At 47.3% G+C, this 27,526-nt stretch overlaps 1 protein-coding gene across 1 annotated transcript in view; it reads right to left on the reverse strand.

Annotated features, from left to right (window-relative positions):
* LOC146822902 (tyrosyl-DNA phosphodiesterase 2-like) overlaps window positions 1-27,526 on the reverse strand; it is a 243,948-nt gene that overhangs the window by 40,453 nt on the left and 175,969 nt on the right. Inside the window, exon 6 of the mRNA XM_085606594.1 lies at window positions 9,321-9,439. Within this exon, the coding sequence (XP_085462720.1) occupies window positions 9,321-9,439 (119 nt within the window). The remainder of the gene's footprint in view (window positions 1-9,320; window positions 9,440-27,526) is intronic.

The raw sequence follows: 27,526 nt of genomic DNA on the forward strand, positions 1-27,526 counted from the left end.
AATATTCAAAGCCCAAGGCTTGAGAGTCTTTCCACATTTGAAACACTATACCCTTACCCAACAATACATGGCCTTTCGAGGATATTTGTTCTGCTGCTCTCCTCTATGGACAAGGCCAAATTGGCCCACCTGCAAAAATATAAACTTAGAGTAATCCCTGAGGAGCAGCAGTATCGGTCCATAGATGAAAAGACTCCATGTGTGTCCAATCGATAGAAAACAGTAATAAAGAATTACCTGGCAAGACTTTCAAAACTTTACACATATGCCCTTATAGGTTACTGGGGGTGCTGTACCCGTTTAGGAGATGTGCTCATGGTAAAATGACACACATATTTTGGAATGAGGTGCTTTTCCACTCTGAAACCCAGCTATCATTGGACCTTCTGGTTTTTCTGTTGGGGCCCAACATTGAAAGAGGCTTATAATCATAGTGAACCCACTTGTGCTTTGTATGTCAATTACTCATGGCTGCCTTTATTACCTTGACCCACAATGGAAGTTTCCTGATAAACCATCAACTGACGCCTGGCAAGACAGACTCTGACATTTTGCAATCCTGGAAATGATTACCTTTAGGGTAAGGGATATATCAATCAGATGTAGGCAAGTTTATAGCCCCTTTCTAACTTGGCACGCTAAACGCACGCAATGTAGTGGACAGCATGGGTTTCTGAAACAAGCTTGCTCCATGGAATGATGTCTCTTCTACCTAATCGTTCACACTCCTTTTGGGTATGTTTTGCAGATTGAGTTTTCTGCTTTAATTGTCTATTTGCTGAAATACGCTTAGTGCAGATAATGTGTAGCTGTAAATTAACATGTCTCCTTGTGCCAATTGATGAAATAAAAAATAATCATTCCAAGCATTGCAACAATAAATATTTCTTTTATTTTTTCCTCTGGGCTATGGGCCTCGTATCCTTGGCTGAGTGTTAGACTTCAACTAAAAAATGTTGACCAATATCGTAAAAAAGAAATATAGTCTCACTGCACCTACTACTTTTATTATATCCAAATACATCCAGTGCCGGGAAATCTTCTGATCTTGTATGTGGATAAAAAGTATGATAATACAACTCCATTATGGGGATAATGGTTCATTATGGTGTGGTTGTGTGACCTCATTGTGCAATACACTCACTACCTGTGCTGGTCCAGTCAGAGCTGTCTGAAAAATCTCTCAGCGTAACCCTGGGTAGCTGTGGCTCAGAACAGTCAGGTTTTATCAAGGGATCAAGTGTATATTATTAGGAAGTACCAAAATAGTTGAATAAGAGAAAAACAAGACACCAATTTCTAAAAATAGGTTATATTTCTTTTGCTAAACAGACACCTTAATGACAAAAATCCATAGGAGGGCTATGGAGATATGAATTTTCAAATGAACAATAAATCACTGCTTTTTCACTTAGCACAATAAATTGCTGTAATGGGCCACGCTAACGTAAACTTTATAAATATAAACGTTGCAAACTACAAATGTGGCAGGGAGCATAATCAAGCTCACTTGGAGTTACTGAACAGTTACTTCACAGTCAAAGGCTCTATGGGAGAACTGCCATTGACTTTAATAGAGTGGTCCTGATGCAAAAGATACAGGATTCTGATCCGGTGACAGGGGTCTTCCTATGGCCAACTCTAGGTGCACAAACATGTGAGGTGACTTGGCCTTAGAGGTCTATGTCCCTCGTACTCTGGGTGAAGTTCAGCCCAAAAACTAGTTGCCACTGGTCTACTGGTCTCAGTTACAGTGAAACCAGTGGCTCCCCGCAAATGGTGATAACTATCTTGCCGGTAAACCAAACTGCACAATGATGACTCTCCACGGTCTAGCAGATTCGGTGCAACTTTTGAGGGTCAGGACTCTGTCTACCAGGCTGCACTTCAACAGTCAGGCGTTCTTGGCTACCAACCTAATACAGCAGGCTTCTTCAGCTTTTGTGGCCCTGTAGCTGTAACAGGAAGTCAGCCAACTGACTCTTGGAAACACATCTTCAATCTGGGGCTCGGGAGGACTTTTCCTACAGCAGGGCTCCACAGGCTCAGTCCTCTCTTTGCTAGCCCATGGAGCAGCAGGTGCAGTCCAGTCTTCGGTGCAGCCTCTCTATGCTGGGGCACAGAAACAGCAGGGCAGTCCTTCAGTCCTCTCTCAAGTACATAAGCGATCTGAGGTCTGGGTGCCACTATTATAGCCAGCTTGTGCCCTCTGGAGATGCGATGACTACCAGCCTAAGGGTGAACAGGTTCACACCCATCTAGTGACAACTACTTGAGAAGTGAGGCCTCAAGCTTGTCCAGAATTAACAATTCTGCCCACACCCAATATGGCAAAACTTTTCCCTTGGACTGTGGAACTCCCTAACCCATCCCAGAGGTGTGGCTACCTGGGGACTACACGCTCACAGGAAAACAGTCTCCCTTCTCTGTCCCGGATGCCAACCTGTCTGCAAGAACATCAAGCAGCCACTCTGGGTGGTGTACATTTGCTCTTCAAAGGCGGCTTCCTCTTTCAAGATCGCCTTTTGGGCTCACACTCTGTTTGACTTTCTTGCCAGGGAGAGGTCATACCTCTTCCAACTCCAGTTCCTTTGTGATCCTTCCAGTGAGCCATTCACAGCTTGCCCCAGGAAGGCTGTCTTTTGGCCATAAACCATAAACGGTCACTAAAAAACCCAGGGCAACAAAGAGGCTACTTACTAAAATTGCTATTTGTGTAAAAGCTGCAGTAAATTCGAATTGAGCATCAAGCTCACTTGGAGTTTTTACTCCCAGAACATGTAAGTTAAGAACCACATGTCTAACTGTTTAATATAATGAACCCTCCCTTTAGGGCTCAGTTGGCCTGCCTCAGGGGTGATTTATAAATATTAAATAGGAAACTCTGGGCTTTGCCATGCCTTCAAATGTCAAAGTAGAGTTAGCAGTCAAAAACTGCTCTGCCAGCCAGCAATGGCAGGCTGGGAGTGACATTTTGCTTTTTCACATTCGTGGTGGCACAATCAGTGCTGCAGTCCACAAAGGATGCCTTAACTTACAGGCCCTGGGTACCCCTGGTACCATACAAAGGGATTTATTTGTAAGTTCACTTATGCAAATTGTGGTTACCCAATCAGAACAATGGCACTAAGGTCTGTTTAGCAGGCCTCTGTATACCTTCAGGGTTGAAATATGGGCAGTATCAGTCCAAAAACCTGGAGGTGATCATGGAAAAAGAGGTATTTCCTTACGTGTCCCCCTCCAGATAAAAGGTGATAAGCAAATAACCTGCACCCTTGTAGGTATCATCTAAGTGGAAGAACCTGGAAAGGCAAATTTGCATTGGCATGGTCAGGCCCTAGTCTGTTGTCCACTGTAAAGTCCATACCCTGTAGGGAACTGGACTACCTCAACAGTTCTAGGTTTTCATCTTTCATCTACATATGCCACCTGATAGGATTGTGGTCCGTTTGAACTCTTAAGTGAGTCCCAAACAAGTATGTTTTCAGCTTGTTCAGGGACCAAACCACAGCAAAGGCTTCCATCTCAATGGCACTTCAATGCTGTTCTTTGGGGAGGAGTTACCTACTCATAAACACAACTGGTTGATCCTGGCCCTCATCATTTACCTGTGCCAACACTTCCCCAATCCCATGTTCAGAAGCATCTGTCCAACCAAAAGGGCATCCCTTTAAATTGAAAGTGGCCTTGAGGAGTGGAAAATGAAGACCTCTCCATGGCTCTTTGTGTGATGGCTATCTGCCAGTATCCTGAAGTTAAAGTGAATGTAGTTAGGTACTTGGCAGACCCCAACTTGTCTATGAGCTCATCAGCCCTGAGTATGGGGTGAGCATCAGTCAGTGACAACATTCAGGCATCTGTAGTCCACATAGAACCTCACCTCAGGTTTTCTCCATTTTGGGTTTTATTTGGGCACCAGCACCTCTGGGCTGGGCCAGGACTCAGCCACCCCAAGTTCTAGCATCTTGGCAACCACAACCCTAATTCTAGCTGTGACTTGGACTGACACCCTATAAATTTTACTCTGAACATGCAGACTGTCACCGGTGTCCATATCATGAAGCAAGTTGTCAGACCTGGAGTCAAGGAGAGCAGACCCGCAAACAGTTTCAACAAGGTTTAATAGTCCTTGTGTTTCTGGTCAGTCAAAGTGGAGGAGTGGACTACTTCAGGTTGTTGGCATTCTTGGACAGTAAGTCAGGGAGAGGTTCACTTTTCTCCTCTTCCCCTCCATCCGTCACCATGAGCATGGCCATGTCCGCTTTGTCAAGGTGTGGTTTCAAACTGTTGACTTATATATATTACCCTGTGAGAGTTCTTTGGGGTACCTAGGTCCAGCAGATAGGTGTATCCCGCCTTCTTTTCAGAAATGGAGAGGGCCTAGTCCACATGTCTTGGAGGGCACTACAAGCTACAGTTTCTAAAACCCACACCAACTGCCCTGATCGGTAATCTACCAAGGAGAATTTCTGGTCACACCAGTGCTTGACAAGCTGTCGCTGGCCTCCAAATTCTTGCTTGCCCTCTTCATATACTTGGCCATCCTGGAGCAAAGGCCCAGTATATACTCTGTGACTGTCCTAAGGAGGTGGCTTCTGGGTACCTTGTGGCATGGTCCACTAACACCTGGATGAAAGATGAGCCTGTGCCCAGATGCAGTCTGAGTGCTAAGAGGGTCAACAATATCGATCCCTACCCTCTCAAGGGAGTCCCCATGACAGTTAGTAGTATCTAGAAACCCTTTGGCTTGCCCCTGCCTTGACAGGTGACACAGAAGTGACAGAGCTCCTTCAATTCTCTGACATTTGGGGCCTACAGAAGTGAATGACCAACCTCTCCCAGGTTTTGGTCTGCTGCAAATGACCAGATAGGGGGATGCCATGGGCCCGGTTGAAGAGGAATTGTCTGTATTGCTGAAGGACCACCACTTTCCTGGTATCCTCAGGTCTTCAAGAGTTGGGCAAGTCCTCTGCCTCTGGCACAAGTCATACCTGGCGGGAAGTTCGCCAACGCTGGCAGATCTTGCAAGTGGGTGATTTCTCCGTGCACTCAGAATATCCTCTCTTGTGTCCTGGCAGCTAACAAACATAACACACCCCAGCCTTTGAAGGGTCATAATTCTTTCCCAAGTACTCCCTCCCCTTGGAGTGGGAAGGGTCTCCGGTTCCCCCACCCCTTGGGTGTTTTTTTGGGGACTCTTTCTTTTTATTTTTGTTGCCCACATCTTTCCCCTGAACAGAGGGCTGACCCGCTTTCTTAGGGGACTTCTTGGGTACCCTAGTGTGCGTCCATTCTTCTGCCAGTGTGCCCAGCTCCTTGGGACTAGACATCCTTGAATTTACCAGGTGCTGGAATAACTTCTCTGATGAACAATTTGTAAGGATATCCTATTTAACCGACAAATTATAGAGCCCTTCTTAAGTATCCACCTTGTTACCTTTAACTCAGCCATTCAGCACCTTTACTGAAGCATCCAAAATGTCCACCCATGTCTGTGCTGTCCCCTTGTGTGTGTTACTACATTTCTGTCAATACACCTCTGGGGGAGACCAAATGAATGTATAAATGCTGCTTTCATGCGAGTGTAAGACTCTGCCACCCCATCCTCTAATGTCAGCAGCCTTTCTCAACCCACCACTGGAACCAGTTCCCACAACAAGGACCCCCGTGCTGAGTACCCACTTTCCTCATCAGGACAACTCTCTCATAGGTTACAAGCCACTTATCTATGTCATTCCCCTCAACATATTTAGGCTGTGCAGTTACCTCAGCCTCTTGGTTGCTATCACCATTCTCTATGGATTTCAAGCCCAGCTTGACCCTTTTCTCCTAATGTGCCAGTCTCCTTTTCTTCAAGGCCAATCTCCTCTCCTCCAGATCTAGGAGGCTTACTAGGCCTCCTCTCTGACCTTAAGCTCCTCTCACTGCTAGATGTTGAAGGAAGCCTTGGGTGGATGGTGGGGGTCAGGGTGCTATCACCCCCCTCCTCCTCGTTGATGATCCTCCTGTGATCATCCTTTTCCCCACTGTCTGGGTCACTCTCCAAAAGTGCTTGGGTTCCCCCGGGCATCCTCACAAGCCCAGAGGGCTCTCTCTAGAGATTCTTCTTTTTTGCTGATGCACCCAAGCTGATGTTTCAGTCCTTGCACAAGACTCTCAATTCATTGATCTTGATAGTGGACAGACTGGCCAAGCCTATCTTTATGTTTTCTAACCCTTTTTGTGACACTCAATAACTTTGCAAAAACGTTGACAAACTTTTTCAAACCTTTTGAAAAGTTTCCAAACTCATGCAAACAGTGTCCAGTAGATTTCAGAACTTGGCAACGTGATTGGAAATTACAAGCACTTCCTTCTAGGTATCAAGTTGGAGGATTTTTTAACTTTTCAAAAGGTATTAACCGGATGTCCCTGGATACACACAAGTTCTGGATCCCACCGCTAGGCACCAATCTGGGGAAAGCGGTTTATTATATGGTGTTGTTGTGCAACCTCACTCTGTAATAAGCTCACTAACTGTACTTGGTTCAGTTAGATTTGTTTCAAACACCTTAGCTCAACTGTGGATAGCAGTGGCTCAGAGCAGTCAGGCTTTATCAGAGGAACAAGTGTAAGTCACATCCTCTCCATGCACTGTTTATAACCGCACATATTACATCACTCATGACATATTCTATGACATCATTGATAATATCAATACAACATCTGAAATGACATCACTATGCATAGTGGGGATGAAAATTATAGTTACTTCAGCTAACCATAACTGATAAATTTCAGGTTTTTCTAAGTTTAAAATGTTAACGTCACTTTAACCTTTGTTTTTTATTCAGTGAAAATATATCCATAAATATAGATACCATATATAAACGCAACATTAAAACTAAATAATTTAAATAATTAGGTAACCTTACCTCAAAGCTTAGCCGGTACACAATATTTAAAACACATATCACACACACACCCAAACGTTTAGAAATAATACCATAAAAGTGCAATGTATAGGTACCATGAGGTAAAACATTGTGGTCTAAAAGTAACTGTGATGTGAATACTGCAATGTAATCTACAGCGATGTAATTATAGGTGTTGTATTCACTGATACTCTTTAAAAAGGGTGTATCACATTAATTAAATGGCTGCAGACTGCACTGAGGGTTAACTTCAAATTAAATTAAAATGAGTTTGCTTGGTACAGGCAATTCTGTGCAAATGTGGTTTTGACTAATACCCACACCTGCTACTAATCTACCTCTTAGACACCTATGGGTGTTCTCCCAAAACTGGTAGGAATGGTTTGGGGTACATCTCTTCATAGAAACTTTACAATCTTATTAAATTCTTAAATCTCCCATCCCCTTTGGATAAGACTTTAGAAAGGTCTTAAAACTCGCCAGACTCGCGGGGTGAGGCCGCAGCCTTCCGACTTCTCTATTAGAACTAGGGCAGTCGGGTCTCCCTGGGACAGCCACAATTGCCAGGGATCAGAGATCCCTGGTGGTGGCGCGCTGTTCTTGAGGCTACAAAAGGCTTGGCGGGTCTGCCGCAGTCCCACCATGCATATTACGAGTTTCCTCTATGCCGCGGGTTTCATTTGAGCTCTACCTCCATGCAAACCGTGGCAGAGAGGAAACAAAGGGGGCCTTACATTTCCCCCTGTTGCCTCTGGGACTGGGGTTGCATGCAGGGGGACACATGTTGTGCCCCACGTATGCATGCACCCCAGTACCTCCACGGCATGGACTGCAGCAGTTCATGCCGTGCAGGTACTGATTTTGATGTTCCCATTTCGGTGCCTATTTAATAGGCATAGCCATGAGAATGCCAAAGAACTGCCTGTTAGACCAGGAGAAAACTCCTAATCTGGCAGGCGGTTCAATCACAGGTTTGGCAGTGCGGTCCTGCTTCCGCTCCGCCAAACTCCTAATCAGGCCCTACGTGTAGCAAGTGAATATGACTGGACAGGGAAAATTTCATATTTGTCTACCAAAAATTGTGCTCTCTCCTCATAAAGGTTTGCCAAGCTGGCTATCCGGTGCACATTTGGCCTTCCAGTCCTGAAACTGGCCCCCTGGTCCTCATGCTACCATGGGTTTTCACTGACGTGAGAACAAACATTTCAGTTTCCTATAATGTGGCAACATTTTTACTAGGAGAAACATTTTAAATTGCTCTGCATTGAGTAAGAGATACATTTAAGGCCTTTCAGCCTGAAAGAAGCAGTGCCACCCTAGAATGGGACAGAACAAATGCCCAACTTATTGCTCAATACTATTTTTCATTCAGTGTAGCATTATCGGCCTCACCTTAAAAAGTCTCTGCCATCAAAAACAAGTCTCAACAAAGATCCAAATAAAAGGGAAGCTGATCACTGAAATTGTGGGATCATTTGGAGTAAACTGATTTAAACCATCCTATTGCTCTGGTCAGGGACGGATATTATCAACCTCTCATAAATTATTTTCAGATTTTTCTGGGCAAGTTATGCCTCTCATTATTAATGATCCTATGCAGCCTGCTAGGTAAGTGACATACTGGCGTCTTTCACTATTTATAATCAGTCAAACCATCAATTGGAAGACTATGGTATTAACCAATGCACAAGAGTCTACCCAACAGTGGTATCAGCAGTGAACTGTTACATGGAGTTGTTCTGCAATAGCTGCGCTCTGATTTGCAGAGAGGATTTTAAGTCAAGTTCCAGACACAAAGGGCCTGATTCACAGAACTAACTTAAGACTAAATCCTAAACTTACTACCATTTTGGTACTCACAGAAGGCACTTACTCATCAATGAGTAAGTGCCTTCTATGAATACCAAAATGAGTAAGTGTCTTCTGTGAATATCAAAATGAGTAGGTGCCTTCTGTGAATACCAAAATGAGTAAGTGCACTTAAACATCTCATTTGGTATTCACAGAAGGCTTACTCATCGATGAGTAAGTGCCTTCTGTGAATGCCAAAATGAGTAAGTGCCTTCTGTGAGTACCAAAATGGTAGTAAGTTTAGGATTCTGTCTTATGTTAGTGCCCAAAGAAAGCATTTGCTACAGCATGAAGAATATGAATAAGATAATTATTATAATCAGTCCTCTTGAAAATACCCCCATCGGCAATAACAAATTGTTTTTTTGCAACTATAAATAATTCTACCCCCAACTACTATAAGCAGGAATTAAAACAGCCACTTTAAAATCCTATATGAAGCCCAGATTTTGTGTGTGTGAAAGATGAACATTCTGGCTCCACATAAATACACAACAACTAAGGAAATGCCCTATAAAGGCACAAGACTCGTCAGTGCAATTATTAAGTACTCACATGAACAGTAAGGAGGTTTCTCATCATGGTTGATGAAGGGAAAGGAGTTATTTCTTGACTGATCAATTTAACCTTAGAATTTTTCAACAGAATGGCAGTAAAATAACGAGCTTCGTTACCTAAAGAACAGGATACAACATTAAGCCTTCACGGAAAGACATTCCTAGGCCAGTTCTGACTTAACTCGGTATATAAATTACTATTCTGCGGCAATGCAACAAAAGGAATTTTGATGTTTCATCCTTTCTATTGTCCTGTCTACATAAAGTGAAGAAGTGCAGGATTTCATGAACGATTTGTGGTAAGATGTTTATCTAAACGTACATATTTTGACAGAGAGTACGGATCTCAAAACAACCACAAAATAACTTGTCTGTCGATTCTATGTACATGTCAGATAATCGTCTAGCAGTGGACAACACTTATTAAGACTTCTTCAAGAAACAAATTCATTAGGACAATACTGGTTTCGAATGAAACTAAAATTCAAAATTAAGTTAGTACGCAGATCATAACCTCAATCAATACAGTGTGCCCTAATGTTGGTCGGTGAAGAAATGCTAAAAACTCCAAGGAAATTACTGTATTTGAGGCACAAAAGGCTCCAGGTGCTTACGGGCAGGACCAAAGCCTAATTTAAGACATTTAGGGACAGGATGATGAATGTATAAATTAATTATTTACTCATTTATTTTAATGATCTGTATAGCAACAGCTTGCAACATGCAGCAATTTTGCAATGCTTGCAAAGTGAGGGTCATAAGGTCCATATCGCGGATGATGCAAATCAACCGGAGGTAGAGAGTAACCCTTAAGTTTGTTTCCAGTAAAGTGTTTCTTAGGAAGATGGACTCAACTCAAAGGGGCAAGTTCTCACCTTTGGAGGAAAGCTGTGGGTTGCCGCCGTACAGTTGAAAGCAGAAGGTCTCTTTCATGTGGCCAGACTTCAAACTTCTTTAGAATGTGTTCAGATGTGGAAAATTACTCAGAATGCGATTTAATGAATTCCAGAGTTGTGCTTTAAGGGCACAGAGCACTCTGCTTGAGGAGTTTAAAGTTTGAAATTGGTTTGAACTATTAGATTTGCTTAGCCTCAAGTTATGACTGTGTTCCAATGATAATAAGGCATCAGCTTCTGTGCCTATTTTGTGCTTGCTTTAGAAAAGGAATAAGCTAAACCTAGTTCTTAAAAATACAGTGTAATGTGAACTTCCTTAGAATGAAGGGGACACTTTCTCAATGCATTTTTATGTCTGGTGTTGGAATATGGCCATCTCGGAATGTTCACCCCAAACTTTTTGCCTTCCTCCTCCTCGTTTTGTTGAATCTTTTTATTGGCCTTAGGACTCTGAACACTTTGCCCCAGCTGACCAGTGCTAAAGTACATGTGCTTTTTCCCTGAACATGTGTGCAATTGGTGTATACATATTTGATGTACTTGTAAGTCCCTTGCAAATTGGTATACCATATACGCTGGGCCTGTAAGTTAGAGTGTGGAGAAGTGTGGCTCAATGGTTAGAGCGGCAGACCCTGATGCAGAGGTCTGGCCCGGGACCAGGGTTCAATTCCCGCCTCGGCGGGTCTTGGGCTCATAATTCCTCGGACCTGATTTCTCGCCTCGGTGCCTATTCTAATCATGGGTCCCACGCTGCAACTCTGGGCAATAGCTTGCTTAATCTCCACAACAGCGCTGGGATGCCTGGCTTCCCCCTGGGGATGCCCAGGAGTGGACATTTCACAGGGAAAAGCCAGGAAGGGTTCCCTAGCGGTATGAGTACAGTGCCGGGAAACCCTGAAATGGGGTAGCTGTGCGCTATATAAGTACAAACACATTTACATTTCACCCTGTCCCTTGCAAATTGGTATACCATATATGCAGGGCCTGTAAGTTAAATGCTACTAATGGGCGTGCAGCACTAATTGTGTCACCCACAAAAGTAGCCTTTCAAACCTGTCCCTGGCCTGCCACAGCAGTACCCGTGTGTGCAGTTTACTGCCACTTCAACATGGCATTTAAAACTACTTAGCAAACACAAGGAGATGATGGGCGGAGTGCTGAAACTTTTTAGACACTAACTCCCAGTCACAGATCTGGGTTGAATCTATCATCATTCTTTAGCTCACTTCGCCACCTCAGTTCAGACCCAGCTATATACAAATCAGTCTTGACCCTGTGCCTTATGGGAACATTCTAGCCCAAACTGCCAAGCCAGGTCTTCCATGAACCGGAAACAAGCATCCTGGGGCCGGTTTCTGGGTAACACCCTTCATCAGCCAGGCTAGCTTGAATCCAGTGGCAAATTGAGCAAGGGACCCACGTCTGGGCATACCCTGCCAACTTAGGGCGAACAAAGCAAACTCAAGGAGATGATGAACGGAGCACTGAAACTTTTCAGACACTCACCCCTGTGGTGGCAAAGTGAGCTAAAGAACGATGATGGATTCAACCCAGATCTGTGACTGGGGTTTAGTATCTGAAAAGTTTCAGCGCTCCATCCATCATCTGCTTGTGTTTGATTTAAAACTACTTGCCAAGCCTTAAACCCCCCTTTTTTATTACATATAGGTCACCTCTGAGGTAGGACATGTGGTTTTATGCTTTGCATGTCTTGGTAGTGACAAACAGCATATTTTGTTTTCACTACTGTGAGCCCTATTCATCGCATAGGTTAGCATTGGGAATTCCGTAAATGAACTTTTAAAACAACAATCCCCTGCACACGCCAACAGTATACAGTTTATATCAATAGCAGTGTAACAAAAAACTTGACTCCTTGCTGGAACATTCGCTTCAGTTTATTCTCAAAAGCCTTAACCAAGACATGTTTCATCGTGCTTTATGGTTGTGCGCAGCGACTTCTCCAAGGCTAAGAAATAAGCAAACGTACAGAATTGGGAATGCAAGGTATCCAACAATAGCATCTAATGTCGATTTCCCATTGTGACAGAACGACTTTGAAGGATCGACTCGTATTGCCTACTCGAGCCTGTGGAAACCCATGCTGTCGTAAACATGTCACCTTGGTTGTCTAATGACAAACTAGTGCGTTTAAGAAAAATTAAGTTTACACTCTAAGACACTACAAACTGGTCTGGAATTAAGACATGCTCGTTCCTCGTGAGTTCAATTGTGACATTTAATCCTAAAGTCAACAGTGACTTTACTAGAGTGAGACATAGAAAGCAACACCCCTTTAATGTTGCCTGATACCCAAAAGGTTCGTAACAAAAAGCAGAAGTACCTATACTCTATTCACGTAGATCCTAGGAGAAGAGAGAAGGGCAAACAAGATTAAAAAAAATGCTAAGTTTACAGTACTCTAAGAACAGGTGTATCATGCTAGTGGTAACCATAGCTGATAGGGAAAACAACCTTAATTTCAGTTGTAGTTCTGTCCCGAAATTGATTTAAGAGGTCCAAAGTATGACACACAGTTAAGACTGTAAGGCATCCTATGTCCAGTATATAGTCACTCCTATTCAGTGAATGTGTATCCTTGTGATTTCAATTCAAAAGTTCCTAAGGATGAATAAAAAAGGAAAACAACCTAATTGCATATAAGAGTATACCCAAAGAAAAACGGCACGGGCATATGCTGTTTTGTTTAGGAATATGATCAAGTGGTCCCACGTACTTTAAGGAAGATTTCATGGTTGTACAAGTCTATTCAGGCGTAAAGAAATGTGAACCGTAGTGCAGTGCACCTACTCTATGAAGGTTGTGTCAAACCAAATCACCAGTAGCCATATCTTTGCGGGTATCTGCAAAACCTATACATGACAGAGAGGACCAAAAGAAGGAGTGTCAGGACAAGTAAGCTAACAGACCCTGTGGTAGGTATGCTGCAATAGTTCCCCCAAAAGCAGAGGCTTGTACCTAGCGTAAGTGGTATTGTACCGCTGGTTGCAGATGAACGTCTGACTATGGGTGCTCACTCCGGCGTGTGCGCTGGAGACCTAATTCTGGCCCGCAGATGAACACAAGTTTATATGGGCAAGAGAGCGAAAACAGTTGTAGGACTGTACCCGCTAGAAGCATGACAGGCAATATCAAACTGTGTACAGAAAAGACGATTGCCATCTTAGAACGGTAACACTCAGTACCCTTCTTTGCCATAAAGGTTAATAACATACAAAGCGTTAGCCCCCAAGGTGTGTTATTGTGGCCCGCTGGGGATCCCGTGTAATTGGGGATAAGAGAGCAGAAGGCTCGTAGGGTTGTGATAAGCATTAAGCATAACAGACTAAAACAAAGTGGTATATAAGAGAATGTCGGACATCTTGGAGCGGTTAGTCACCGCATCCCACTTAGCATCTGAGGTAATTATGGGCAAACAATCAGCCCCGCAAAAGAGTTAAGATCAGATATTGTTATTGCGCTTGTGTCCACATATATTGCGGTCTAAATACAGTAAAAGGTTTAAAAAATTAGACATTGCTGATGTCCACATATACTGGTGTGCCCACAGAAAATTAAGAATTTGGTGGGGGAAACATATAGTAAACGGAACGTGGGAAAACCATCGTAAGAAAACGAATCAATCTTGGCAGGAATTACCTGAAGCAACAAGTTTATTCATATTTGAATCCAAAAATTCTCATGTAATAGAAAACTGAGGCAACATTGAGGGAGACTCGAGGTAAAGGTTCCAATAATTCAGTGGGTTTAAAAACCATCTAAGGTAAACGGTAAAAAACAGTAGTTATCATAATTCAAACTAACTCGTATTGTATGCCTACAGGATCTACAGACACAATCCTGTGAGTCGCCTTGAGAATATAAAGCATTCACAGTAAACAAATCGGTACCAGAGTAAACACATTGGTACCAAAGTAAAAGAAGAGAGGCTATGACAATAGAATCCTACATCAGAAGGGAAACGGGTATAGGGAGCATGATAAATAATGAAGAACAAGTAACCTCCCCAGATGGCAGCGATAGTATTGAGATATCAAATCCATATTGGGACGTGCAGTCCTAGGTAAGCTTGCATGTTAGTGTACAGAAGCATACTTCAAGACTTCGGTTTGAACTTGGCAGTATTGGATGGTTGAAAGTAAGAAAATAAGTGGTCAGCATAGGAGAGCCAAAGTTGAGATCAAATTGAAAATTGTTAGAAAACCACTTGGAATGTGATGTTGAGTTGATAAATACTGTTTCAATTTATTAACATTAAGCCTCATGTAATGACTGAGAGCGTAAGTCCCCCAAAAAGTAGTGTAATTCGTAGTCTGTGCTTAGGCCCATTTCTACACTTCTTAATCGCATGATCCAAGTTACCTCCCTTCGCCTCAACGTTAGTTCCCTATTGCCACCTCTCATGTCTCTGGGTATGGTGTCAAAACGGTAAAAAGAGAAGGTTTTGTGGCTACCCTGAGTAGGACATTCCAATATGTGCAAGGCTATAGGATATCTGGTGTCAGCCTGTTTAACCGCCCTGATGTGTTCTAAAATGAGGTCTTTCGAAGGTCTGATTGTGCTGCCAATGTAGCTGTGTTGGCATTTACATATGACTACGTAAACCACATAGTTGGTCTGGCAGTTAATGTTTGTAGTTATCTTGTAAGACCGTCCATTCGGGCCAGAAAATTCCTTCTTTTTGTCAGTGGCTCATCTGCACGCAGTGCACCGTCCATATTTGAAAAAACCCAGACCGTGAGTCGAGAGACAATGTGCCTGAGTGCCTGTTCTAGGACACCTAGGACTCAGTAAGTTCCTAAGGCTTTTACCCTTACGGAATATCAGTTCCGGTCTGTAAGAAATGAAAGGTTCCAACGTCTTATCAGCATGTAGTAAGTGCCAATGCTTCCTCATGCTTTTTGTAAGTGTCATACTGTTGGACTTGGCCCTTTTTCCCTCATTTTTTTCGTTTTTGTAATGTTAAGGTGCAGGGGCTTACTTCGCCCAAGATGGCTGCCACAGACCCCTGCTACTGCAGGGTGGTCGTTTTTCATAGTAGCACCCTAGCTGCCAGGAGCTGGCTGGGACCCACAACAATGTTGCGATACCAGCCCGCCTTTTTGTCCCATAGTTAGAGTGGGGAAGCTCCTGGAAGAAGCTGGAACCTTCTAGAAGGGAGGTGGGGTTTTACTTTTGCCGCCTTGGCTAGAGGTCACCTGACCTAGGGCTACTTAAGAGTGGGAGGGAAACTTTTGTGGTGAGTTGGCCATTGGGGTGAAGCAGAGCTGGAAGAATCCACCAGGAGTGTAGGCGGTAGGGCCTAGCCAGGGACTTATGCCTCTGAGAGTGACAGGATTTAGGTACTGCCTCTTAAGTGAGTGAGGTGCCCTGTGAATCCCACTGATCTTGCCCAGTAGTAGGAGGACCCAGAGACTCTCTGCCAACCTGACTAGGAAGGACCTAGTCGCCCTCTCCATCCCTACCCCTGTAACAGAACCCCTTAAGGGCGCCAGATACATCTGCGCCAAAAGACTTCATCTGTCAACTGAGAACTGAAACCTAACTTTAAGAACTGAGACTGCATGACAAGAGCGAGCTGTAAGCCTTGAATGCCAGAGCTGAGACTACGTGTTCAAGCTACCCTATTGAACAAATAGTAAGCCGATTGCCAAGTCACCGGGGATCGACCAGGTATTAGCGCTGTGACCCCCGCGCTCCCTGCCCTGGTCTGGGACCCCCGGCAGCGTGCTCCGCTGAGCACTTTACCCCCATCCTTAATTTGAGCCCCCCCCCTGCGACGACGAAGCCAGCGCGCTCACCGCCACGGCCTGGAGGCCTGGGAGAGTGCTCTGCTGTGTCGCGAGGCCCAGGCGAAGTCCGGGGCCCCGTCGCTGCCGTCGCAGCCGTGTGAGGAGAAGCGCAAGGTCGGGGCCGAGTTCCCCCAACGTCGTGAGGACGGACGCCTGCTGACGCCGAGACGGAGGTAAGCCCGGAGGCCGAGATCCCCCCTGGTGCGCCCCCTGCTGGTCTGGAAACCACACCGCACTTGGCCCGGGTTGTCCCCTCCGTGGGAATCCCCTCCCCTGCCTGCGCGATGGAGAGACCCCGCCGAGGGATCCTGTCCGGGTCCCCCCTCCTGTGTTACTGAGCGCGGTGCTCTGTGAACTGCACCGGAGCATAGGGACTCGCTCCTCAAGTCCAGTAATCTTCCCCGCTGGAAGCCGTTCAAAGTACTGACTAACATTACTCTCGTGTGGCGCTTCACGCCACCGACTCTGCTTCCTCAGCCGGAGAGACCGGGACGGCGAGTAACCGCATGTGTTATATGCTCTGCTCGAAAGTAATTAAATGCCAAGGAATGCGAGTAGCGCATTGTGTTATATGCTCTGCTCGAAAGTAATTACATGCCAAGGAATGCGAGTAGCGCACTGTGTTACATGTTCTGCTCGAAAGTAACTATATGCCAAGGAATGCGAGTAGCGCACTGTGTTACATGTTCTGCTCGGAAGTAATTACATGCCAAGGAATGAGAGTAGCGCATGGTGTTATATGCTCTGCTCGAAAGTAGTCACATGCCCAGGAATGCGAGTAGCGCACTGTGTTATATGCTCTGCTCAAAGGTAATGACATGCGACTGATTACGAGTCACGCGATGTATTAAATGTTCTACGCAAACGTATCCACATGCAACTGATTGCGCGTAGCGCTATGTTTATATGCCTTGCTTCACAGTACTAGGGGCCCTTGATCACGAGGAGCGCTCAGTTCTACAGGCGCCATGTTAAGTGAACCCAATGTGTCCCCTTTCAAGTATTACGCTTAGTTAGACGGCCGGTTCAGGGAAAGACTTTACGTAAGCGCGCACGGCGCTAGAACAAGGTTAGGCACTGCATAGATATCACCCAGAGTGTCGAATGTAATGTCACAATGGTATTATGATTCATGTATTACCTTGTTATTTCCTGAACTGCATCTGACCAGCTATACTTGGATAAACTTGAAGTATTTGCATAATTTAAACGGTGTGGCGTCCCTTATTGTGTGTGACTCTCGTCCATGAGAAGCGTGTGGTGTATGGTTGCTTAACACATAGCCCTCTGGTTGCCCGACCGGCTCGCGCCACGCTACCGCCTATAGGGCCTGGTGACCCCAGGTTCCTACATTGTTGGCCAGCGGTGGGATCCTTGGGACTTGTGACCATACAGCACCCTTCCGTGAGGCGAAGGGCGCCACAATTAAACGCCTATCCTACATTTTTTGTTCCACAGCTCAGAAACCATTGTTGCTGGATCATTAGTTCCACTGTCCAGGTAGAGAGTGCAAGAAACCTGGTTAGCCACTAACTGTTGCCTACACCCTAGGAATTTTCTCCTTAGTGTCTAGGTCCCCACCTGCCAGAATGGAATCCCGGTTAGCTGACCTCGAGGGGTACACAGTGAAGCAACTAAGGGAGTTCGCGCAGGAGTTGGGGGTGCCTGGGATGCGGAGGGCCAAAGCGCCGGAACTCCGTACCGCCATTAGGGCATGGGTAGAAGCCCACCAAGAAGGGAGAGGGGATGAGGGACAGGGGGCGCCAGATGCACCTCAGGAGGAGAGCGCCCAAGAAGTCCTAGACGTTGTGAACATAGAGGAGTCTGAAAATGTGCCCCCAGGGACACGTTCTGGGGCCAGTAGTAGGACAGGGTCTAGTAGGAGCGCGTCTCCACAGGAGTATGAGGATAGAAGGGAAGAGAGGCAGTTAAGGTGGTAGCTAGCCAAACTGGAACAGGAAAGGGAAAGGGAGAATAAGAAATGGGCAATGCAGGAGAGGAGGATGGCGCACGAGCTTCGGATGAAGGAGTTGGAGCTGCGTGCCCTCCAGATGAATGTGTCCAGTGAGGACACTGGTGGCAGCATACCGGAAGCTCCACAGGAGCTAGAAGTTTATTTACCCCAGGATGACATCACCAGGGTGTCTGAGGAGGCATTGGGGTGTGACCCTGAAGGGGGTGGTGCAGGGATCTCCCAACCCAGCGAGGTGGGAGAAGTGGCAGATAGCCCAGCTAGGTCCCAGGGAGAGAGGGTTGTAGGGCCTCACGACCTATCTGTAGGAAGGCGTGAGACGGGGAGGTGTCCCGAGGTGCCCAAACCGAAGTCTCAGGGCCTGGAGAGTTCCGCAAGGGAGCCCCAGGTTGGGAGCCTAGGCTGTCCCGATGTGCCATCCAGTGCAGGGGAGCCCCTAGTGTCAGGAGGACCCAGGGCGACTGTAACCAGCGCTCCTGAGGTTCTGGGGTTGGCCCGGTTGCAGGGTTTAGATCCTGGGCTGGGGTGCCAGGCTCAGGGGTTGCCTGACCTGGCGGGTGGGGCCTCTGCTAACAGGGTCCCCCCGAAATTGACTTCCAGGGGTACTTTTCCCGTTAGGAGGGTGCTGAAATCTGGAAGGGGGTGCAGAGGGAGGAAGGTCTCGCCTCGGGCACCGGCTCGGCCTAAGGGTTTAGACCCTAGGTTGAGGAATCAGTTGAAGGGTCAAGGCCCTGTACTGAAGAGGAAGTGGTGGTCTGAGGGTGCCTCGCAGGGTAGGGTGAGGAACCCCAGAAGGAGAGTTAGGGGGAGGAGAACCTCGCCCCTGAAGGCTGGTCAGCCTAAGGGTGTGAACCCCAGGAGGAAGGACCAGAGGCAGTTTAGGACTGCAAGGAGGAGGACCGGAGTGGTCAACAGGCACTACAGGCCTGGGGCTACTGCCCCCCACTCCGCGAGATCACCCGGGCCAGAGACATCTGGACGGCCCAGGGGCCGGTCCTGGCCACAACTAGCTAGGGAGCCCCAGTGGGGTGGTTTCGTTGGTCCAGGGAGGTTTGTTAGGGAACCATCGGGTTCCAGAGCGGAGGAGAACCTGCGGGTGCTCCTGCCGTTGCGGGCCTGCGTCCACCTTTTCTCGCCCCAAGCAGGGAAGACCATCAAGGGAATTGATCGGTCTACCCTGGCTTTCGGCTGGAAGGGGGTTATGTTGGACTTGGCCCTTTTTCCCTCATTTTTTTCGTTTGTGTAATGTTAAGGTGCAGGTGCTTACTTCGCCCAAGATGGCTGCCACAGACCCCTGCTACTGCAGGGTGGTCGTTTTTCATAGTAGCACCCTAGCTGCCAGGAGCTGGCTGGGACCCACAACAATGTTGCGATACCAGCCCGCCTTTTTGTCCCATAGTTAGAGTGGGGAAGCTCCTGGAAGAAGCTGGAACCTTCTAGAAGGGAGGTGGGGTTTTACTTTTGCCGCCTTGGCTAGAGGTCACCTGACCTAGGGCTACTTAAGAGTGTGAGGGAAACTTTTGTGGTGAGTTGGCCATTGGGGTGAAGCAGAGCTGGAAGAATCCACCAGGAGTGTAGGCGGTAGGGCCTAGCCAGGGATTTATGCCTCTGAGAGTGACAGGATTTAGGTACTGCCTCTTAAGTGAGTGAGGTGCCCTGTGAATCCCACTGATCTTGCCCAGTAGTAGGAGGACCCAGAGACTCTCTGCCAACCTGACTAGGAAGGACCTAGTCGCCCTCTCCATCCCTACCCCTGTAACAGAACCCCTTAAGGGCGCCAGATACATCTGCGCCAAAAGACTTCATCTGTCAACTGAGAACTGAAACCTAATTTTAAGAACTGAGACTGCATGACAAGAGCGAGCTGTAAGCCTTGAATGCCAGAGCTGAGACTGCGTGTTCAAGCTACCCTATTGAACAAAATAGTAAGCCGATTGCCAAGTCACCGGGGATCGACCAGGTACTAGCGCTGTGACCCCCGCGCTCCCTGCCCTGGTCTGGGACCCCCGGCAGCGTGCTCCGCTGAGCACTTTACCCCCATCCTTAATTTGAGCCCCCCCCCTGCGACGACGAAGCCAGCGCGCTCACCGCCACGGCCTGGAGGCCTGGGAGAGTGCTCTGCTGTGTCGCGAGGCCCAGGCGAAGTCCGGGGCCCCGTCGCTGCCGTCGCAGCCGTGTGAGGAGAAGCGCAAGGTCGGGGCCGAGTTCCCCCAACGTCGTGAGGACGGACGCCTGCTGACGCCGAGACGGAGGTAAGCCCGGAGGCCGAGATCCCCCCTGGTGCGCCCCCTGCTGGTCTGGAAACCACACCGCACTTGGCCCGGGTTGTCCCCTCCGTGGGAATCCCCTCCCCTGCCTGCGCGATGGAGAGACCCCGCCGAGGGATCCTGTCCGGGTCCCCCCTCCTGTGTTACTGAGCGCGGTGCTCTGTGAACTGCACCGGAGCATAGGGACTCGCTCCTCAAGTCCAGTAATCTTCCCCGCTGGAAGCCGTTCAAAGTACTGACTAACATTACTCTCGTGTGGCGCTTCACGCCACCGACTCTGCTTCCTCAGCCGGAGAGACCGGGACGGCGAGTAACCGCATGTGTTATATGCTCTGCTCGAAAGTAATTAAATGCCAAAGAATGCGAGTAGCGCATTGTGTTATATGCTCTGCTCGAAAGTAATTACATGCCAAGGAATGCGAGTAGCGCACTGTGTTACATATTCTGCTCGAAAGTAACTATATGCCAAGGAATGCGAGTAGCGCACTGTGTTACATGTTCTGCTCGGAAGTAATTACATGCCAAGGAATGAGAGTAGCGCATGGTGTTATATGCTCTGCTCGAAAGTAGTCACATGCCCAGGAATGCGAGTAGCGCACTGTGTTATATGCTCTGCTCAAAGGTAATGACATGCGACTGATTACGAGTCACGCGATGTATTAAATGTTCTACGCAAACGTATCCACATGCAACTGATTGCGCGTAGCGCTATGTTTATGTGCCTTGCTTCACAGTACTAGGGGCCCTTGATCACGAGGAGCGCTCAGTTCTACAGGCGCCATGTTAAGTGAACCCAATGTGTCCCCTTTCAAGTATTACGCTTAGTTAGACGGCCGGTTCAGGGAAAGACTTTACGTAAGCGCGCACGGCGCTAGAACAAGGTTAGGCACTGCATAGATATCACCCAGAGTGTCGAATGTAATGTCACAATGGTATTATGATTCATGTATTACCTTGTTATTTCCTGAACTGCATCTGACCAGCTATACTTGGATAAACTTGAAGTATTTGCATAATTTAAACGGTGTGGCGTCCCTTATTGTGTGTGACTCTCGTCCATGAGAAGCGTGTGGTGTATGGTTGCTTAACACATAGCCCTCTGGTTGCCCGACCGGCTCGCGCCACGCTACCGCCTATAGGGCCTGGTGACCCCAGGTTCCTACATTGTTGGCCAGCGGTGGGATCCTTGGGACTTGTGACCATACAGCACCCTTCCGTGAGGCGAAGGGCGCCACAATTAAACGCCTATCCTACATTTTTTGTTCCACAGCTCAGAAACCATTGTTGCTGGATCATTAGTTCCACTGTCCAGGTAGAGAGTGCAAGAAACCTGGTTAGCCACTAACTGTTGCCTACACCCTAGGAATTTTCTCCTTAGTGTCTAGGTCCCCACCTGCCAGAATGGAATCCCGGTTAGCTGACCTCGAGGGGTACACAGTGAAGCAACTAAGGGAGTTCGCGCAGGAGTTGGGGGTGCCTGGGATGCGGAGGGCCAAAGCGCCAGAACTCCGTACCGCCATTAGGGCATGGGTAGAAGCCCACCCAGAAGGGAGAGGGGATGAGGGACAGGGGGCGCCAGATGCACCTCAGGAGGAGAGCGCCCAAGAAGTCCTAGACGTTGTGAACATAGAGGAGTTTGAAAATGTGCCCCCAGGGAGACGTTCTGGGGCCAGTAGTAGGACAGGGTCTAGTAGGAGCGCGTCTCCACAGGAGTATGAGGATAGAAGGGAAGAGAGGCAGTTAAGGTGGTAGCTAGCCAAACTGGAACAGGAAAGAGAAAGGGAAAGGGAGAATAAGAAATGGGCAATGCAGGAGAGGAGGATGGCGCACGAGCTTCGGATGAAGGAGTTGGAGGATTGCAGAGGGAGGAAGGTCTCGCCTCGGGCACCGGCTCGGCCTAAGGGTTTAGACCCTAGGTTGAGGAATCAGTTGAAGGGTCAAGGCCCTGTACTGAAGAGGAAGTGGTGGTCTGAGGGTGCCTCGCAGGGTAGGGTGAGGAACCCCAGAAGGAGAGTTAGGGGGAGGAGAACCTCGCCCCTGAAGGCTGGTCAGCCTAAGGGTGTGAACCCCAGGAGGAAGGACCAGAGGCAGTTTAGGACTGCAAGGAGGAGGACCGGAGTGGTCAACAGGCACTACAGGCCTGGGGCTACTGCCCCCCACTCCGCGAGATCACCCGGGCCAGAGACATCTGGACGGCCCAGGGGCCGGTCCTGGCCACAACTAGCTAGGGAGCCCCAGTGGGGTGGTTTCGTTGGTCCAGGGAGGTTTGTTAGGGAACCATCGGGTTCCAGAGCGGAGGAGAACCTGCGGGTGCTCCTGCCGTTGCGGGCCTGCGTCCACCTTTTCTCGCCCCAAGCAGGGAAGACCATCAAGGCATTGATCGGTCTACCCTGGCTTTCGGCTGGAAGGGGGTTATGTTGGACTTGGCCCTTTTTCCCTCATTTTTTTCGTTTTTGTAATGTTAAGGTGCAGGTGCTTACTTCGCCCAAGATGGCTGCCACAGACCCCTGCTACTGCAGGTTGGTCGTTTTTCATAGTAGCACCCTAGCTGCCAGGAGCTGGCTGGGACCCACAACAATGTTGCGATACCAGCCCGCCTTTTTGTCCCATAGTTAGAGTGGGGAAGCTCCTGGAAGAAGCTGGAACCTTCTAGAAGGGAGGTGGGGTTTTACTTTTGCCGCCTTGGCTAGAGGTCACCTGACCTAGGGCTACTTAAGAGTGGGAGGGAAACTTTTGTGGTGAGTTGGCCATTGGGGTGAAGCAGAGCTGGAAGAATCCACCAGGAGTGTAGGCGGTAGGGCCTAGCCAGGGATTTATGCCTCTGAGAGTGACAGGATTTAGGTACTGCCTCTTAAGTGAGTGAGGTGCCCTGTGAATCCCACTGATCTTGCCCAGTAGTAGGAGGACCCAGAGACTCTCTGCCAACCTGACTAGGAAGGACCTAGTCGCCCTCTCCATCCCTACCCCTGTAACAGAACCCCTTAAGGGCGCCAGATACATCTGCGCCAAAAGACTTCATCTGTCAACTGAGAACTGAAACCTAATTTTAAGAACTGAGACTGCATGACAAGAGCGAGCTGTAAGCCTTGAATGCCAGAGCTGAGACTGCGTGTTCAAGCTACCCTATTGAACAAAATAGTAAGCCGATTGCCAAGTCACCGGGGATCGACCAGGTACTAGCGCTGTGACCCCCGCGCTCCCTGCCCTGGTCTGGGACCCCCGGCAGCGTGCTCCGCTGAGCACTTTACCCCCATCCTTAATTTGAGCCCCCCCCCTGCGACGACGAAGCCAGCGCGCTCACCGCCACGGCCTGGAGGCCTGGGAGAGTGCTCTGCTGTGTCGCGAGGCCCAGGCGAAGTCCGGGGCCCCGTCGCTGCCGTCGCAGCCGTGTGAGGAGAAGCGCAAGGTCGGGGCTGAGTTCCCCCAACGTCGTGAGGACGGACGCCTGCTGACGCCGAGACGGAGGTAAGCCCGGAGGCCGAGATCCCCCCTGGTGCGCCCCCTGCTGGTCTGGAAACCACACCGCACTTGGCCCGGGTTGTCCCCTCCGTGGAAATCCCCTCCCCTGCCTGCGCGATGGAGAGACCCCGCCGAGGGATCCTGTCCGGGTCCCCCCTCCTGTGTTACTGAGCGCGGTGCTCTGTGAACTGCACCGGAGCATAGGGACTCGCTCCTCAAGTCCAGTAATCTTCCCCGCTGGAAGCCGTTCAAAGTACTGACTAACATTACTCTTGTGTGGCGCTTCACGCCACCGACTCTGCTTCCTCAGCCGGAGAGACCGGGACGGCGAGTAACCGCATGTGTTATATGCTCTGCTCGAAAGTAATTACATGCCAAGGAATGCGAGTAGCGCATTGTGTTATATGCTCTGCTCGAAAGTAATTACATGCCAAGGAATGCGAGTAGCGCACTGTGTTACATGTTCTGCTCGAAAGTAACTATATGCCAAGGAATGCGAGTAGCGCATTGTGTTATATGCTCTGCTCGAAAGTAATTACATGCCAAGGAATGCGAGTAGCGCACTGTGTTACATGTTCTGCTCGGAAGTAATTACATGCCAAGGAATGAGAGTAGCGCATGGTGTTATATGCTCTGCTCGAAAGTAGTCACATGCCCAGGAATGCGAGTAGCGCACTGTGTTATATGCTCTGCTCAAAGGTAATGACATGCGACTGATTACGAGTCACGCGATGTATTAAATGTTCTACGCAAACGTATCCACATGCAACTGATTGCGCGTAGCGCTATGTTTATATGCCTTGCTTCACAGTACTAGGGGCCCTTGATCACGAGGAGCGCTCAGTTCTACAGGCGCCATGTTAAGTGAACCCAATGTGTCCCCTTTCAAGTATTACGCTTAGTTAGACGGCCGGTTCAGGGAAAGACTTTACGTAAGCGCGCACGGCGCTAGAACAAGGTTAGGCACTGCATAGATATCACCCAGAGTGTCGAATGTAATGTCACAATGGTATTATGATTCATGTATTACCTTGTTATTTCCTGAACTGCATCTGACCAGCTATACTTGGATAAACTTGAAGTATTTGCATAATTTAAACGGTGTGGCGTCCCTTATTGTGTGTGACTCTCGTCCATGAGAAGCGTGTGGTGTATGGTTGCTTAACACATAGCCCTCTGGTTGCCCGACCGGCTCGCGCCACGCTACCGCCTATAGGGCCTGGTGACCCCAGGTTCCTACACATACTAAGGACATTATAGTCCGTGACAAGCCGAAAAGTGTTAGGGTCCTCTTGCTTGCCTTTGTTCTGAAGTGTCTGTTGTCTCTCTACTCATGAGATTCTGCTCAGTGCATTGTGTACTGTCCTCTGACTGTAACCTCTGCGCTTGAATCTGTCCCCTATGTTATTGAGGCAACTAACAAAATCGCCATCATTACTGCAATTGCATCGTGCGTGCAGGAATCCCCCGTAGGGAATAACATTATTCTGATGTCTCGGGTGCGCGCTGGTGGCATGTAATATACTGTTACACACTGTCTCCTTCCTGTAAATCTGCTTTCACTTTTGTCATTGGAGACAAAGAGTTCCACATCTAAAAAGATAATGGAGCTCTTGCTATGATGGTGGGTGAACCTAATATTAGCGTCATTACTGTTGAGGTATGTCACAAATTCCGTCAACCTCTCAGTGTTGCCTATCCAGATTAGGAGGCAGTCGTCAAGTATCTGCCCCAGAAAAGGATGGAGTTATATAGCTATGGGGTAAGCTGATAAGCCACTGTACCTGGTACATGACAGTACAAGAAAAAAGGTCGCATTCAATCAACAAAATGTAACATCACCACGAATTCAAATCGTTACAATGTATCAACTTCCAACATATGCTGATTTATTCAATGAAACAGCATAAACAAAATGTACATTTGCATATAAAAATGCAGCTGCTCCAAAGGAAGTGAGAATAAGGCTGTTCGAAGGGGATATACACCTGTTGTTCACGTTTAGGTTAGTCCCCTGAGTCACTAGTGGCCGAATATATACGTATGCATGTCTATACACATGTGCACCTTCAGTGCAATATATCCATCTATGCACTGTTTCCAAGAATGATCATGGGTATACTGTCATGATTAAACTGTAAATTTCTCTCATATGAAAGTATTTTCAACGTTGTCCAGGGATTTTTACTTTATGTACCAGGATATGTCTATTTACATTCTCATACAATTTTCATAGGCACTGTGTCCCTCCTGTTATCTGTTTTCAATTGTCTGAAATATATGACTAATCAAATTTTGAGACGGATCATGTTTCTTGTACTGTTTAAGCATCACATGTTGTACTGATCATAAATATGGTAATTCAGGGTGTGAAGTTTATTTTGTTTTCCTTCAGTCCTTGTCATGTGTGGTATTGTCCTTAGACTAAGGGGTATCATGGTCTTGTCACTTAACAGGGTCCCTTACAGATGTAATGTAATTTTATGTACATTTATGTCCTTGTATCCGAATACTGAGAATGAACACGAAACACAAGCTACGGTATCTGGGGTTTCCCACCAGTGAGTCTGTTTTCTGTGTCTGCATTTAGCCGAATTTATTTCATCATCCAAACAACCGTAATTCCAATTAGATCCATCTCATTTACATCAGGCATACGAAATATGGATCCTTCCCACCCTTTTTAGATTTAATAACTATTCTCACCACAGGGCAATCAACAACACTGTATCTCAATGAGTTAAGTACTACGTCATCGGTGACCGCCCCGCATGGGTTCGGTAATTGTCTTTCGTAGGTTGGAGCGTGTTAGCATCCAGTGTCTGCATGCTACACGTACGCAACATCCACGTTATAAATACCTGCGTTCGCTGAGCACCCGTGGTTATGACCGGAAGCATTCGCACGGTACGGCAAATCTTTAACAGACAGAGTTCCGCTCATACAGAACATTGGTCCTAACAGACATTCTCCATCTCTGTTATGCAGGTTGGATTTATTCCTCGACCATGACGAATATACAAGGTATGCCACAGTCTTTTCCTTTTTCCTCTCTGTTTAGGGGTTGTCCATAGACACCAATGTGTCCAACTACATGTTCGCATGTTGTATAATTACAGGAATCATCCCTCCAATACAGTATAATATTGAACTTTGAATACCACACAGTTAGTATCTTTCAGATGGTATAGGCAATTCACATGTCTGCCCTTATCACCCATGGAGAACAGAACGATTTCAAACATTGATTGCTACTAGAACCATTTAATTCGGTGAGTAGCAGTGGAAGTTGTTCCATGTTAGACACATTTTCTGTTCTGATTGATTAGTACTAACAAACCTTTTATTCACAGCAAGTCCTTTTTCACCTCCCTGACGTTGGAGCCTACAGCCCGCACTTTCTGAAAACAACGGCCTGATTCCTCTAGCCGATCGTGAATGGTAAAACATTAATTGTCCTTTTACCTAATCATCCTCATTTACACATGTCCATCACCCGAATAGTGAGATTACATTATTAATTTATTATAGGTGTCTCCTCTCCCCTCCCCTTTGGTCCTGATGAAGACCCCAACGTAAGGATTATTCTACCTACTCGAGTGAAGGGGGTTGGCAGGTCGACGATTCAGGTCAGAGTTGACGAGTACAGACAATAGGGATTGATTATCTATGTCAGAAAATCACTATGTTCATATGTAAATATTGCCTTCATGCGGCTGGATAGGTCCTCTGATGTAATTATTTGCACATTGCCTTTCCTACCTTAAAACCCTCACGAGTGCACATCCCCTTCTAGC

This window comes from Triturus cristatus, chromosome 5_2 (genome assembly GCF_964204655.1).
Source record: "Triturus cristatus chromosome 5_2, aTriCri1.1, whole genome shotgun sequence".
Taxonomy (NCBI): domain Eukaryota; kingdom Metazoa; phylum Chordata; class Amphibia; order Caudata; family Salamandridae; genus Triturus; species Triturus cristatus.